This window comes from Morone saxatilis, unplaced genomic scaffold (genome assembly GCF_004916995.1).
Source record: "Morone saxatilis isolate NCDOM2014 unplaced genomic scaffold, NCSU_SB_2.0 Contig14, whole genome shotgun sequence".
Lineage (NCBI taxonomy): Eukaryota > Metazoa > Chordata > Actinopteri > Moronidae > Morone > Morone saxatilis.
The window spans coordinates 10,151,591-10,167,652 of record NW_023339696.1 but is presented as its reverse complement, the minus strand read 5'-3'; the positions used below and the strand labels follow the sequence as shown (position 1 = coordinate 10,167,652).

At 43.1% G+C, this 16,062-nt stretch overlaps 1 protein-coding gene across 1 annotated transcript in view; it reads left to right on the top strand.

Moving 5' to 3' along the window:
* Nucleotides 1-10,923, top strand: part of LOC118323151 (trinucleotide repeat-containing gene 6C protein-like) — a 41,683-nt gene extending 30,760 nt beyond the window's left edge. The window contains exons 6-22 of the mRNA XM_035655083.1: nt 3-461; nt 2,285-2,479; nt 3,069-3,247; nt 3,373-3,450; nt 4,136-4,354; nt 4,628-4,774; nt 5,114-5,233; nt 5,493-5,576; nt 5,776-6,016; nt 6,115-6,279; nt 6,680-6,856; nt 7,188-7,337; nt 7,741-7,851; nt 8,240-8,458; nt 8,950-9,023; nt 9,133-9,272; nt 9,375-10,923. Coding sequence (XP_035510976.1) covers nt 3-461; nt 2,285-2,479; nt 3,069-3,247; nt 3,373-3,450; nt 4,136-4,354; nt 4,628-4,774; nt 5,114-5,233; nt 5,493-5,576; nt 5,776-6,016; nt 6,115-6,279; nt 6,680-6,856; nt 7,188-7,337; nt 7,741-7,851; nt 8,240-8,458; nt 8,950-9,023; nt 9,133-9,272; nt 9,375-9,762 — 3,146 coding nt within the window. The 3' untranslated portion in view covers nt 9,763-10,923. The remainder of the gene's footprint in view (nt 1-2; nt 462-2,284; nt 2,480-3,068; nt 3,248-3,372; nt 3,451-4,135; nt 4,355-4,627; nt 4,775-5,113; nt 5,234-5,492; nt 5,577-5,775; nt 6,017-6,114; nt 6,280-6,679; nt 6,857-7,187; nt 7,338-7,740; nt 7,852-8,239; nt 8,459-8,949; nt 9,024-9,132; nt 9,273-9,374) is intronic.
* The last annotated feature ends 5,139 nt before the right edge of the window (nt 10,924-16,062 follow it).

The following is a 16,062-nucleotide window of genomic DNA, read 5'->3' as shown; positions in this document are numbered from 1 at the left end:
AGGAGGAGGAGGAGGAGGGGGGAGCATGGGCTCTTGGGGTGGATCAGGCACAGTGAAGCAGAGTGGAGGCTGGGGTGGCAGCAAGCAGGAGTCCTCAGCTGAGCCTACAGGCTGGGAAGAGCCCTCCCCACCTTCAATCCGACGTAAGATGGAGATAGATGATGGAACCTCAGCTTGGGGTGACCCTGGTACCTACAAGAAGTCAGTCAACCTGTGGGACAGGAACAATCCAGGAATGTCCCAGGCTAAAGTTACCACTGGAGGCAATAACCCCCCAGGCCCCAACAACAACAACAACCATCCCCCCTCTCACAATCACCCTTATCATGGGCCGCCTGCACCTATACAGAACCACACCCAAAACTCCCAAAATCCAGGGCCCCCCAGTGGGTCCATGGATCCGGTTGTCCAACACTCACAGTCTGGACCATCTCACAACAGGGTTCCTGCGATAACTCAAGGTAAGACAACAATAATGCTGTGATTTTGCAAGGTGTAATAGTGCCACATAGCCCATATCTATCCTGTTTAATCAAGTTGGTCAGATTCATTGGCTTATAGTATATAGATAAATTACAATGTCATCATTCAGACTTTAAAGGTGATTTGATTTCAAATATTCAAAATGTAACTCAAGGTAAATTAGATTAATATAATGTTTTCATAGTTTCTCTTTTTCACTGTACAAAGTCGGTTGGGTAGTTAGTACAGTGCACTGTTAAGCTCCTATCTGTTGATCCACTTAAAGGTAAAATCTTGACCTAGTTTGCCCTCTTTGGATTTACATCTAATCGACTATCCAAATAAGTTAAGCAGTGCCAGCCCTGTCCCTCCAGGAGGCTCCTCACATTTCACAACACCGGACACGTCAGTGCGGGTATCCCTGGCAACCTCTCATGGGTACCCAAAGGAAGCACAAGAATGCTGTTTACAAAGTGTCTCGTGAAAATAGCGATTCACCACAAACTGTTTAAGACGGATCGGAAGTGTGTGATTATATGGGAGCCACCATCTGTCAGTAGTCGAAGGGAGGAGGTGGAGCAAGTCCCTAGGAGCTGAGAGGGGGCAGACGCCCCCTGCTGTCCCTCCCTTCACCCTGCATGCTGACTCCACATTTGATTCATTTGCTTACTAATAAAACCTGATAGCAGTATATTGCTGGCATAATGGCCGTTGAGCATATTGTGGGTTAAAACAAAGTCTAAAAACTATTCATAACTAAAAGAAAAAGATTACATTTGTTTTGCCCAAGTATGCCATGTTTTAGATCTGTGCAGCAACTTGGCCAGTCATACTGGAAGGTTGAATGTTAACTATAATTTTGGAGCAGCCTTTAGGACTTGACCTCTCCCTGGAGAGAGAGCTAAGCTGAGCCTGGCACTGCCACAGGCCCTGAGCCAGAACTGTGTCTCTCATGCCAAGAGGAGCCGGGCTGCGCCAAATCTTAAATGGGCATCTTCTCCCTCTGTCAACCACCCCGCTAAGCCAAGCCTAGGTTTCTGCCATCCTGCACGAGTGGCGTTTCACACTCCAAAACAGAGGGATAAATGGGGTGATGGTGTTTACCAGAGGCTTCATTAGCTTTAAGGCTCAGTTTATATCAACAAATAAGAAACAAACAGGAAAACAAGAAAATAGAATGCGAGTGGCATGTTTTTGTAGGTCTATCAGTTATGTGCATTGTAATTTAAGCTGTACAATTTAAAAAAATAATAATAAATAAATAACAAAAATGTATTTAATCTGAACATGCAGAATATGATTCACACACAGACAAACATGCTGGTTAGACTTTTGAGTTAAGCATCATAAACTACTGGGGGCAAAATAACGCATGAGCCAGAACAGTTTGACCCAATGCTTCATACTGTGTCATTAAAATTTGTTTGATAAAATGAATGTTTAGTAAATTCAACAAACCAATAACAAAGCACCATGAGGTCGGACTGTGAAAATGCAGCTAATTTTTGACAGCTGTATTTCTCAGTGTTTCTGATACTTGTAGAAAATGCCGACAATGACTATTTGAATTTGTTTCTCTCAGTGTTTATAATAGTTTATAGTAGTTTTTATAAAAAATAGTTAATAATAATAATTTATAATAATAGTTTGTAATAAAACTATTTTAGGTTTTTATAATTTATCTTTCTACCCCTCCCAATGAGAACATCTATAAACAAAGGCAGATGAGAGAAAATGCAGGAGGTAATATTTACTTATTTTAGATATTTTTGTTCTGTGAAGTATTTGTATTGACTTGCCCTTGTCCTTGCGTGTCTTCCAGGTTGGGGAGAGATACCCAGCTCCCACACAAAATCAGAGAGTTCTTGGGGGGAACCTGTACCCTCTCCAGTCAGCGTGGACAACGGGACGTCTGCCTGGGGTAAACCTACCGGGAGCTGTGGAGGCTGGGGAGACAGTAACCCAGACAGCTATGGCAGGGGCAACCCGGCGATGACATCTGCATCTTGCAAACCTGGTAACCAGTTTAACCCTGTGTGGTGTTATGAATTAGTGTTTACCAACTTACCTTAACCACTGATACCGCATGTGTGCTTGAATAATTCTCTCCTGATGAGTCAAATCAAGGACATCAATATGTTACAAGGGAAGCAAGAGCACTGGGAATTTTACCCAGAAATCCACACTGACCCCTACTGGCCATCTAATATTTAGTGTTTAGATTACTCCTCTGCAGTAATGTCCAATGTTTTATGTTTATGTAACCAGTTCATAATTTTGTGACTTTTATTTTCCTTTATCAAAGAGTTGTCTTAACCTTACTGAAAGCTCACTAGCAAGAAGACAACCAGCTGGAAGCTGAATCTGGATAGGGTTAAATCATCCAAATGAAAACTAGGTTATATTGCTGTTTTTAGGCTTTAAAGTTTGTGCAGAAGGTGAAGAAAAATATTTCATAACTTGTGTAAGAATTCAACTAAATCCATTTGAGGCTTTCAGTAATGTGTGATATCATATATTTGTATTTTTATGGGAAGGATAAGTTCCCATGTGTCACAGTATATGTCCTCAGCGCTGGTTTATATCCTCTCTGCTGTGTTTTTCAGCCCCCAAACCTATGCAAGACGGATGGGGAGGTGGAGGTGGAGGTGGAGGTGAAGAGCTGAACTTGTCGGGGGGCCAGTGGGATGCTGAGGAGGGAGACATGTGGAACAGCACTGCCTCCCAGGAGAGCAACTCCTCCTGTAACTCTTGGGGCAATGCATCTAAAAAGGTCCCACAGAAGGTAAGAAGCAGAATTAATTACATACAGAATTGTCTCTTAGACCATTGTAGACTATTTGATTTTACATTTTTATAGTAAAATATTAATTATATGTGGTGATAATTTTCTTTAATCATCTCTCTCAGGGAAAGGTCCCAGGGAAGCAAGAAGATGCCTGGATCATGAATCGTCTCATCAAACAGCTGACAGACATGGGCTTCCCTGTGAGTTGAACTTCACTCCTGCACTGCATTCTTTTATTTACCTTTGATCAATTGTGGTTGTTTCAACATACTATTAATAATTTCCCTTTTACCGGTGAGGAAATGGAAATGGGTGTTTAAAAAGCCTCAATTTGTAGAATTATGGAATTTCCAACTTTGGCGCCCCCCAGAGCATGCATTATGAAGTCCATTGGGGCTGATGACTAAATGTTAAATATATTCTAATTAGTCCACTCTGAGAATAATTGTGATTAAACCTGCAACGATTAGTCAATTAATTTATTATTTGATCTACAGAAAATAAAAAAAATGTATTATCAATTAATCATTTTTGAGTTATTTTTTAAGAAGAAAATGCCAAAATTCTGTGGTTCATGCATTTAAAATTAGAATATTTTGTGGTTTACTTTCTCTTTTGAAATGATAAACTAGTAGTTTAATTAAAAATATATGAGAGTTCTGGACTATTTGTCAGACAAGACAAGACATTTGAAGACGTCTCCCTGGCATTATAAACCGTGATGGGCATTTTTCACAATTTTCGGGCATTTTATACACATTTTATGTCTCAATTAGACAATTGATTAATTTAGAAAATAATTCTATGTTTGAAACAGTGTTTTCATACTACTACATTGGCATTGATTTGTTCTTTCTGATTTGTTCTTTCTGATTTGTTCTCCAGAGGGATCCAGCCGAGGAGGCTCTGAAGAGCAACAACATGAACCTGGATCAGGCCATGAGTGCCCTGCTGGAGAAGAAGACGGAGCTGGACAAGCGGGGGATGGGGATAACTGGCCACGACTACAACAACGGGCTCATCAACAAGCCCATGAGCTGCCCTCGGCCTCCGCTTCTTTCCAAAGACCCCTCGGCAGACCCCCGCTTGCCCTTCATGGACAAGGTAATTCATTCACTTACATAAAAATACTGTACATGAAGTAGTTTTTCATTTGAATGCTGGTCTAAAAATATTTAAGACCTTTCAAACTCATAAATGTAGATAAGAAATTTCAAGACTTTTTAAGGATTAGCTCGCCTTGTCTCACTGTAGTGCAATAGATGCGAGGAGACTGATAATGAAAATGCATAATTAAAAATCCTTTTCTTGTTTTTTTTTTTTTTTACTGAAGCGAAGATTGACTCTCTCTCTTTTGCCTCTTCCTTTGTCCAACAGATGCAGAGTGGAATGTTTGGTGGTGGTGGAGCAGCACAAGCCCGGGCCATGCAGCCGCCGCAGCCGCCTCCTCAGCCGCCAGTGCCGCCTCTCAGTTCCTCTCAGCCTAGTCTAGGTGCTCAAGTGCCTCAGTTTCTCCCCCCTCAGGTATACACACGCACACACACACGTGGCCTTATTTCTCACTTACTACGCAAACACATTAGTAGGCGAAGCGGTATAATGTATGCAATCATGAATATTTTACATTAAGATTACAGTCTTTAAAACATCTCCGCTATGAGTGTCTCATTTATTATGTATCAGTTGAAGCCTCTTCGAACTATTTATATATATATATAAAGGGGGAGATTATTTTTTGCTATTCAGACCTTGTATGTGACTTCACATAAGAAGTGTATGCACCAAACACAAACAAATGCTCTGTTTTACACGATAGTTTTGTTAAAACATTGTGTTTTTAATATGTTGATACTTTGCCCACAGGTTCAAGCACAGATCTTACAGTGTGCAGCAAAAAACATTGGTCTGAATCCTGCACTTTTAACCTCACCAATAAACCCTCAACATATGACCCTTCTGAATCAACTTTACCAGCTGCAACTGGTGAGTCTCATTTAGCCTTTCACTGTTTTCAGTTTTGTTAGATACATCAGATATAATTGCCTTTAGTAGAGTGCACATAGCAAATATTTAGGACCCCAAACCAACAAAGATCAAATGCATTAAGAGGACTGCAAATGTGTACTAAGCCATTTTTATCGAATGCCATTTTTTTCTTTTTGAGTACTTTTGAGTTATAACTGAATTTACAGACACAGTGACGTCTGTTGACATTGAAACCATGCTTATACCTGATACACAGGCATACCAGCGTTTACAAATTCAGCAGCAGATGTTGCAGGCGCAGCGCAACGTTTCTGGCCCCATTCGACAACAAGAGCAGCAAGTAAGTTTCCCCTGTTAACATTCAGTTTTTCTTTTCTTTCCTGCTCTCTACTACTCACAATGAAAAATCCTTTTTTACCTAAATAAAGCTGTGTGATGACAAACTATTGTGAAAACAGTCCAGGCCAATGTTTATTTCAGTTGTTACATGTAAGACCTGCACATTATAGATCCTAAATATGTCTCTATTGTCATCCCAGGTTGCACGTACAATCAATAACATGCAGCAGCAGATCCAACAGCACCAGCGTCAGCTGGCCCAGGCTCTGCTGATGAAGCAGCAGCAACAGCAGCCACCCCCCTCGCACTCTGGCCTGCATTCTGGCAGGGCCAAATCCACCCTGGATTCATTTCCAGGTCACCCCCAGGCGCCAGGCCTCCCTGACCTGCAGACCAAAGAGCCGCAGTCATCTCCCAACACTTACAGCCACTACTCTCTCTGTGAGTGGCATTAACCTTTCTCCTACAATGACAATAATAATGATAAAACTACGTAAATCCTTTTGAGCTGGTTTAGTAACATCTATCTCTCTTCTCAGCTGGACTGAATTCCCACATGAATGTAAACTGCATGGAGGTGGGAAGTATGTCTATGAAGGAACACCCCCAGCCTCAATCGCGCCTGTCGCAGTGGACACATCCCCACTCCATTGAAAGCCTCTCTGGAAACTCCTCTCCTCTAGAGCCCAACCTGGGCAAGCATGGTGAGAAAACAGCGAGAATACTGGGTAATTAAAAATACCACAGAAAATAGAGAAGGCTTTGTTTCATATCTGATGCAAAGTTTGTGTTTATGTTTTAATAAACAACGATAACAATGTATTCCTTTATTAAATTAATCCTCATTTCCAGTTTTCATTCCCCTTTTTCACCCTTTACACCTTATACCTGTGCTCAATTTTGTGACTGACTGAATGATATAACAAGAAAGATTGAGAACAGAAATTCAGAACACAGTTACTTAAATATGTATTATAATATAATTCAAATATATAATAACACTAATAACTAGCAAGCAGTGTGAACAAATAGTATCTTTCATTGTTTACTTTTCCCACACTTTACTGATATCAATCTCTACACTTTTAACTTCACTTTTCTCAGGTGCCAACCTGGGCCCCCCTGGAAAGCCTCATCAGCTGGAGGACTCTTACAGCCCCTACAACCTGATGTCCAGCTCAGATTCTCCTACCAGCCCACTGGTCCCCCCAGACAGCTGGGGGCAGGGCAAGAGCAGCAGTGACAAGATGGCCAATGGGACCAATATCAACTGGCCACCAGGTTAGGAACACACTCACTGTTGACAGTTTGACAGTTTTCCTTTGGGAGCCAGATGTAGATCACTGTCTTGTTTCATCTAGTTAGCCATATCCTGGCAAAATATTAAGAGTGATCACTTTCATAACTGTCTCATTACTGAAATATTGAGTACACACTTGAGACAATTATCACTCCATCTATTAACAATTCAAATATATTAGCTAAGTTAGAGAGTTACACTTCAGCAACCAAAAACTGATGCCTGATCCTAATCTTTAGTATTATCCGTTGATCATAAATTAATATTACGTTATGGTAAGAAAAAATAAAATGAATTCATTTTGATTTTCAGAGTTCTGTCCCGGTGTGCCCTGGAAAGGTCTCCAGAATATTGACCCTGAGACCGACCCCAACATGACCCCTGGCAGTGTCCCCAGCGGGCCCACCATCAACACAAACATCCAAGATGTCAACCGCTACCTTCTGCGGGACAGGAGTGGAGGTAAGCACAGGATCAAAAGGTTTTAGAGTAACAAAGCGTCTTAATAAAGATACTTAGTAAGACATTTTTGTGTCGTGGTTCTGGCCCAGAATTTTAGGAAATGTTTTTCCACCTCAATTTGAGAGTTGTGTCCCCATGTATTGTAAGCCCACTAAAATTGTCTGACAGTATCATACAGTTGGTGCCACCAGAAAGCCTGCTTCTTATTCTTTTGTTCTTCATTTTCCTACTTTTAACTGCCTCTATAATCATTGCCATTTGCCAGTTTATCCTCTTCTCTTCTTAATGAGCTTACTATCATCATTTGTAGTGCATTTTTCCTTTACTCCATTTTCTCTCTCTGCTATTTTTTCCTTATTTGTTTGTGTCTGTCTATTTGTTTGTGTTGATGGCATCGGCTTAGGCTCCTCTCCCACTTCATCTCAGAACGAGGCTCTGCCTCCCTCCACTGATTGGCCAGTCAGTGCCTACACTAGCTCGTTCAGTCTGTCGTCCCCGGAGACGGACGATGCAGGTACATGGTTTATCCGTAACCTTCTCCCCCCCACATTGCAGTGACTAAATCACTGCAAATCAACATCATCCTCTCCCTCCTGTTACTGTAACAACCAGAGCCTCAACCACTCACTGGAGAACCACAAATTAAATATGACCCTCATTTGAGCTCTCTCCTTGTCAGCTTTGCCTCTCATGCAGTGCATATCCCCCCCTCCCCCGTGGTGTTAGTGCAACCAGTGTATCTCTTTCCTCCCCGTGTGTGGCATGGGAAGTGGTGTTGGGCAAATATGAAAGAACTTTTAAGTCCGATCATTTTGCTCTGCAGGACTCCCTCTTGTGGGAGCAGCTGTCTTTCGATCACTTGGTTCTGCAGACCAACCTTTCCCTCGCTCTCTTCCATCCAGGTAAACTGTCAGAGATGAAATCTACTTGGTCTCCAGGCCCCATTTCTCACAGCCAGGCCTCGCTGTCCCACGAGCTGTGGAAGGTCCCCCAGGGTCCACGGAGCAGCAACACAGCCCCTTCCCGCCCCCCGCCTGGCCTCACCAACACCAAGCCTTCCTCGACCTGGGGGGGCAACTCCCTGGGTTTGGCCCAAGGCTGGAGCAGCTCTTACACCACAGGTAGTCTTCTATAGTTAACTGTTTATGGTTTCATTTCAGTTCAAGAAATGCAGGTAAGTATTACACATTACAACTTTTGAATGTTTTCGGCAACTTTTTGTATTTATTTTTGGAGTTGAGACATACTGGATAGTTGAGACACAAGACTCAAGACATTTCTTATGCTGTCATGAAATGAGTGTCGTCTAAAAGTGATATTATGAAGCCATAGTGTGTATGTTTTGAAGTATGAGCGAACCTCGAGGCATGAGCAGCACTTTGATGTGGCCTGCAACCACAGGACAATTTTGAAAGACACAGAGGAGGCAGGATTGTCAACGACTTTAGAAAATCTTGTTGTGGCTGAACAAGTGTCAACTGTCACTGGGTGTTTTTCTCTTTTCTCACGGTAGAAATCGACAACACCCTTTCAGTTTTTGTAACTGACTTTGGTTTCAGACAAGCTTGGTAAGCATACACTTAATGCCAACAAATGTCTCTCTTATACACAGCAGGTACCACATGGAGTACAGACAGCTCCACAAGGACCAGTAGCTGGCTGGTTCTGAGGAACCTCACTCCACAGGTAACTGTTTACAATTAGCTGCTTTCTCTTAGCCTTCAAGCATTTAGGCCTCACAGAGAATCAACTATCTGTCCACTAATGGCTTTCTGCGGACTTGTTTGTGTCGCAGATTGATGGTTCGACTCTGCGTACACTGTGCATGCAGCACGGCCCCCTCATCACATTCCACCTCAACCTGACACAGGGCAACGCTGTGGTCCGCTACAGCTCCAAGGATGAAGCTGCCAAGGCTCAGAAGTCCCTGCACATGTACGTCTACTAATGAACTGCTTCAAGGTGTTTGGCTCAGTTGACTTTTGAGGAGCTTCAACCATTGCTCACCTATGTTTTTTTCCTCTCATCTCCGTCCAGGTGTGTGCTCGGGAACACCACCATCCTGGCAGAGTTCGCTGGGGAAGAGGAAGTGAACCGCTTCTTTGCACAGGGCCAGTTGCTTGGCGGAACAACCAGCTGGCAGGCCACTCCAGGCACCAATCAGACAAGGATGGGTGGGACCGGATCCGGAGCTTCCCATCCCATTGGTCACTCACCCCACTGGAACAACAACAACGGCAGCAGCAGTAGCGGCGGCCTGGGAACAGGCGGAGCAAAGACAGGCGGAGAGTTGCTGTGGGGTGGCGTGCAGCAGTATTCCAGCCTGTGGGGACCCCCGAGTGGAGAGGAGGGACGGGTCATGGGGAGTCCCACCCCAATCAATACGCTGCTGCCTGGGGACCTGCTGAGTGGGGAGTCCATGTAGGACGGAGGAGCCCAGGCTTGACAAACACCGACAGGAGCGAAAACCTTGCAAATCATTGTGGAGATAATCAGTGTGGGTGTAACGGTGAAAAGGAGAGACGAGAGGAGGACGAGGCTACATCCTCGCTGCTCACCCTCGCCACCCTCCTCTACTCCTTTTTGGTTTTTAATGACATTTCAGTTGCGGTTCTTTTGTGAATCTCAGTGAGAGATTTTGGTTACAGTGTTCAGCTCTTACTTTTGGAGACACGGGAAGAAGTCTTTCATTCAACAAAGAAAGTGAACTTTTTACAGAAGTTAACCTTTGAGAACTCGCCGTGTGAAACATGTACTTTAGTCAAACTGACACAATGAGGAGCTGCCATCTTTAAACTTGCGTAATCCCTCTCCGCCTTTTGAGGCAATCATACTGCACCTCAGAGATCCATTAAAAGGCATCATTCCCAAAGTAAAAAAAAACCCTTCAATCAGAGTGGTTGTCGAACTTTCAGCTGGTCCAGACTCAACATTTGTTTCTCTCAGCACTAATATTAGCCTTAACCTCTTTCCTGCCCTGCTATCCTCACTCACTGTACTTGGTGAAGAAGCATACGGACACTTGCACACCCTTATTTCTGAGCCAGTGAAACCTGAGTGGAGAGTACATGCTGCTCCGGCTTAACATAAGCAACCACAGCTCACAACTTCAGTGCATTTTTGCAAGCAGATTGAGTTCCCCACACAACGCTCAAAGGGAATGATGCAACTCTGTTCGCCGTGTTCAAGCCATTTATTTTTGTAGTGGTTTTTGTTTTTTATTTTTCTTCTTAAACCATTGCAAACAAAGCTAAGAACTGATATTATTCAAATGTGTCTGTCAATCTTACCTGGTTGGGGTGAGAGTTTCGGGGGTCGTTGCATGTACAGTTATAGACGTGATGGATGACAAAATGAACCACTGCTATTACTATGGAACTGTAAAGACAAATACGTCAATGCACCTCAACTCGCCTGCGAGGATCTCGCAGTTTGGTCTCAGTCCCGGACCCTCTCACTGATGTTGTGGAAAACCTCAAGTCGTAAATGTTTCCCACTGGTGTGTAGTCAATGACGACGCCCCCCACCGCCGCTCACCTGCAAAACACCAATTTCAAGTGACGTCAATATAAGCCACAGACTCTACCGTCCAAAGCCATCCTACCCAATGACCTCTCACCGAAGGAGAGGAGACTATAAGGAACGATTGAACTGCAAAAGCTCTATCTGCCTGCACCCACTCCCCTCCCACCCTCAAAACTGCCACTACTACGGCCTTCATCTGCCCCCCCCCCCCCCACCGAAGAGCTGGTGTGAGCTCAGGAGAGCTAGCAAGCTGGCCTTCGGAGCCACCTTTCTTCCAATCGGATACAGGACGTACATAACAAGCACTTCTCAGCCGCTTACTCTCCACACTTATGCAGGTGGATAGTTTGGGGGCTGGAAGGAGGGACAGGTGTGTGTGTGTGTGTGTGTGTGTGTGTGTGTGTGTGATGTGTGTGAGAGAGATTCTGTTGTACGTTCGTTTGTGTGTGTGTGTGTGTGTGTGTGTGTGTGTGTGTGTGTGTGTGTGCGTGCGTGCGTGCGTGTGTGTGTGTGCTTGGGAAGAAGGCATCAAACCAAAATGAGAGGAGCCTGTTTTCCTTTTTACCCAGAAGACCAGATTTTTTTTTTCTTTTTGCCCAAATTTGCTTAGGTAGAAAAGGGTGAAGCAAAAATTTGTGAATAGGTGGTCTATCATAGCACTTAGCAAGAGCGTCGCAGCTCGTTATACCCTTAATGCCAACAAATAGAAGAAAGGAGAAGCAACACTGGCAAATAAAAACTGAAAAATAAACAAGGACAAAAAAGCAATCTGCTTAGTGGCTTCTCTACATACTTAGTTTTTAACTTAACAAGGATGTGAAGATGTTTTTTTTTTTTTTTTTTCAATCCTTCTTCCCTCAAGTCAGTGGGACCAGGAAGGATGTCAAACATGGTAGCAAAGTGAAGGGAAATACAAAGAAAGAACTAACTCAACTGATGATGGGTGCAGCAGGGAAAAAGACCCCAAAGCACTCATTCCTCACTCTCTTTATCAAAGTAAATATCACTGTTACATTGCATACTTTGAAATCTTTAGCCTTGGTGTCTGGAAACGCTCGACGTGTTTATGTTCTACTGGGTCCTGCAGGGAGGATCGCCATCTTTTTTCGTCCTTTTTTTTTTTTTTTTCTTCTATATATTGAAGGCCCTGCCAACCTGTGTGATAGTGTGGCCACTGAGTGCCTGTCTGCTGCAGAGTGCAGTGCTCTGCAGCAGCCCTCACCCCACCCTCCCGCTCGCTCGCTGCCTCCCTGCGGATCCCTACAGATCCCTACAGACTGGCTTCCTCCTTCTCCTCCCCCGGCCTCCAGGCCAAGAGCAGCTCTTTCAGAACTGGCCCACCTGTATCAAATTTACTACTACTGCTGCGCCAGAGTCTGTCCTCAGCAACCTCCAACTCCACGCTCTCTCTGTCTCTCTCCTGCAAGGATCACTTTAGCCAGAGATGGAGGCGTTTGATGTGTTGTTTTGTTTTTTGGAATTGCCAGTGTGCATTTTTATTTTATTGTTGTCAGGAAAGTTTGCTGATATTGTTGCTGTTATCATTGATGATATAGATAATGATTGTTTTTCTGATGATGATTTCATGGCTTTTTAATATTGGTCTTTATGCAGTGTTCAGCTTCTCTCCTGCCCCTCCCACTGCCCTCCGAGGCAGAAAGCAGTGTGTCGTTGTAGAGGTACGCCTCAGCCGTGCAAGCCAGGCCAATACGAAATACTGCAGATCTCAGTAGAAAAGGGCCTGCGAGGGAGTTCTGTATGTGGGCTTGTTGGAGTCAGACGGGGGGCGGGGGGTTTGAAGAGTCAAATTAAGTGGGAAAGGTTTGTGTAGTCAAAGGTTCTCCAGGATAGTGAGCCAACTTCTTCTGTCCATCCTGGGGCACCAACCTCCACTCTATGTTGTCTCATAACACACACACATCCTTTTTAGTGTTGATGGGCCTCACTCACACTGGTGCTTTATGTTTGACTCTGGGAGCACTCAGTTACACTTAGAACCACCTCAACTGATAACAGCCTTCCATTTCTATGCAAAGACAAGGGGGTGTTCTTTCACAGCCATCTAGAAAATCACAGCCATCCCCCACATCTTCACTTATCTCTCAAACCTTTACTACCAGGCAGCTTCCCTTGGAACCCCCCCAAGCCCTCCTGGATAAAACGAAAGGGACACTGAAAAAGCCTCTCGTCAAGGGTTTAGTCTCCCACTGTGTGGAAAGAGCTACTAGATGACACTAAATGACCTGCTGGAGGCACTAGTGGTTGGCAAACAGAGTCACTTCTTCAGTCTTGTGCCAACTGATCTACAAATATCTACTTCCACTTTGCCATATCCTAATTTATCTTTAGCGTGATGAGACTTAAGTTTCTTTTATTGCTGCGGGGGGCGTACACCACAAGCTCCAGCTGTAGGAGGCCTAAGGAGTAGAAGGGCAGGACAGATGAATGGTGCTGGTCTTTCGGGGCCAACAGGGGACTGGAACTTTTTAGTGGAGAACCAGGCTGCAGGTGGATTGGGGGGGGGAGTGTTGGTGGTCCCTGTATGTGTCTGTGCACTGTTTATGGGTCACATCGGGTACATCTCTTTAAAAACCAAAAACATCTTTTTCTTTATCGTCAAGGTTTTCGCAAAAACTAGAAACTACAAAAAAAAAAGCTGTGCACTCGGAGGCTGAGGTGCCTGTGATCTGTTTTTTTCTGCAAGCTGCCGCCTTCTCACCCCGTCTGGGCTCATTCTCTGGGTCACATTTGGGGAAGCTGTCTCCAGATGGTTCATTTTGGACCTCCAACCTGAAGGCCGCGCCAGCCTATATATATATATAACAGGTCATTTCTGCACATCTGGCTTTGGGGTCAGGGTTCACGCAGGGGCCCAGCGTATCAGCAGAAATAGGGACACACCTCATGTTTGGTACCAAGTCTTAACACTTTCGGGATTTGCCCTCTTCCAGAGTCGCTTTAGACTCGCATCATTCAACAAAACAATCACTATTGCCTGTGTTGTCTGTTTGCGTGTTTTTGTTCGTTCCTGAAAACCTGCATTTACTCCACACTGGACTTGAATCAAGGAACTGGCGTCGAAAGCGGGGAGTCGAATAGAGTGGGAGGACGGGTGACTGGGACGGAAGTGGAGTCTCAGATGTGCCCTGGATTTCTTGGCGCAGCACCAGCACTGAGAGCCCCGGCCCCTCCCACACCACCCCTCGCCTGCACTCTTATCTACCTGTCTAGTGTTGGAAATCAGATGCTCTCCCTCTTTTTTCGAAGTCACACAGACTCAAAGGCAACTGATGCTTGAGCAAAATATGCTTCTCAATCATGGATCAGACAAGGGTGTGGGGCAGGGGCCCCCAAAAAGAGTTGAATTAGCAAATCTCTCTTTAAAAAAACAAAAAAAAAACAAAGGCCTGGGTTGAATATGCACATGCTAGTTTATATACAGTATACAACCAAGAGTACATAATGGTTGTATGTGTGTATATGGCTAGATTTCTCTGTTTTCCACTTAGCCTAAGCCCCCTCCCCTCCCCTGCCCTGCCTTCAGCCCTATCCTGTGTATCCTCCTCAACATTATATTTCCCAGAAGACAAGATCATAAACATATCAGAGTAATACAAAATAATGAAAAACAAATACTTGAATCAAAAGAAGCGCCAATAATGTAATGTGAACACTTTTTGTAGTGGTTTTTTGTCTCATTCATACACTTCAGAGATTTTTGATAGCATCGGTTCAGAGTGAATTAAATTTGAAATACGAGTGTTGTTGAAAACAAAGATCGATATAAAGGCAAAATTTACGTCTGTTGTATTTGAGTGTTTGCACAAGGCTGCTTGTACTGTATGTTGTATGAATGACTGTGTAGTGCGTGAGATGACAAAATGTATGAGCGCTCGTGATTACAGCGGAGGAATTTCCGCCTTGTGATTCTTTTCAATTCAGTATACTTTGGTTGTTGATTTGTTTTTGTTTTTTCTTTTTGCTTGTCAAAAATATATTCTGATGTTAATTGTTACTAGCCTCTAGCGTTGCACTGAGTGTCGGCCTCACCCCTCATCCAGCTAAACGAACAACATGATACAAGTACTGAGGGGAGATGGGGACAGTTCATGTGTAAATGTTTACTCAAGGACTAAAATAAGTGTGTTTTTAAAAATGTAATGTTTATCTACCTTAGTGGCTTTCATTGTGGAATAATCCAAGAAAGTATGGATCATAATTGAGTATTGCACCATTTTTCAGACTGTAAACCTAAAAAAAAAAAAAAAACCTGAAAAAAAAAATCACATATGTATAAAAAAAAAAAAAAAAGCAGCAAAAAAAGTATTTTGCAGACCTGTGGCCATAGATTGGGGTAGAAGGACTTCAGCTCTCCCAAATCTGAGCAACGGAGAGAGTGAAGGACGAGACATCAGACTGAGCCTTAGCTTTTAGGGCTCACTTCAGAGGTGCCTACCTTTTTGGTTTGTTAGCTTTCGTTCTGTTTTCACTTTTTTGTTCAGTTTCACTCATGTCGTCATTTGTTTTCCTGCAAGGCCACTGACAGTTTACAAACACTTTGTTTTTTTCTGGAGTTCAGAAAAAAAAAAGAATCAACAACAACAAAAAAAAGAAATTAAAACCATGGGAATGTTGGAAAAAGAAAAAAACGGACAAATGCTTCCATCTTTTTTGTGCAACACTTCACAGAATGAAGATTTTTAGTGCTACTTTCAGAACTCTGGGATTGAACAGTGTTGTCTTGTTCTGTTTAACCTTCTTTGTTCTGTGTTAATGTTGATTTTCATGGACTATCTGAAGCCTGTATGTTTTATGTTGATTATATATATTTTTCCTTTATATAAAAAAAAAAACAAGAAAAGAAAAGTAAAAAAAAAAAAGACATAATTGCTCACTATCTTGCACACACACGAAAAAGTGGATCTTGTCTCAGGAAGGCCAGGGTTCCAGAGTACCAACTCCACGCCATTTTAATGTACATTTTTATGAGTTACATAAAAAAAAAAGTGGATGATTTAAAAGAAACAATTCTAAGCACTGAAAGTTATGGATTTCAGAAGAAGAGAAAATACCTTTGTTTCTAAATCCGTAGCAGTTACATAATAACCAAATAATGGACTTTAAATGAAAAATGGAGTGCTTTATATATAAATCTATATATTAAAATTGCTTTACATTTAAAAACAAAAAAAATGGTCAA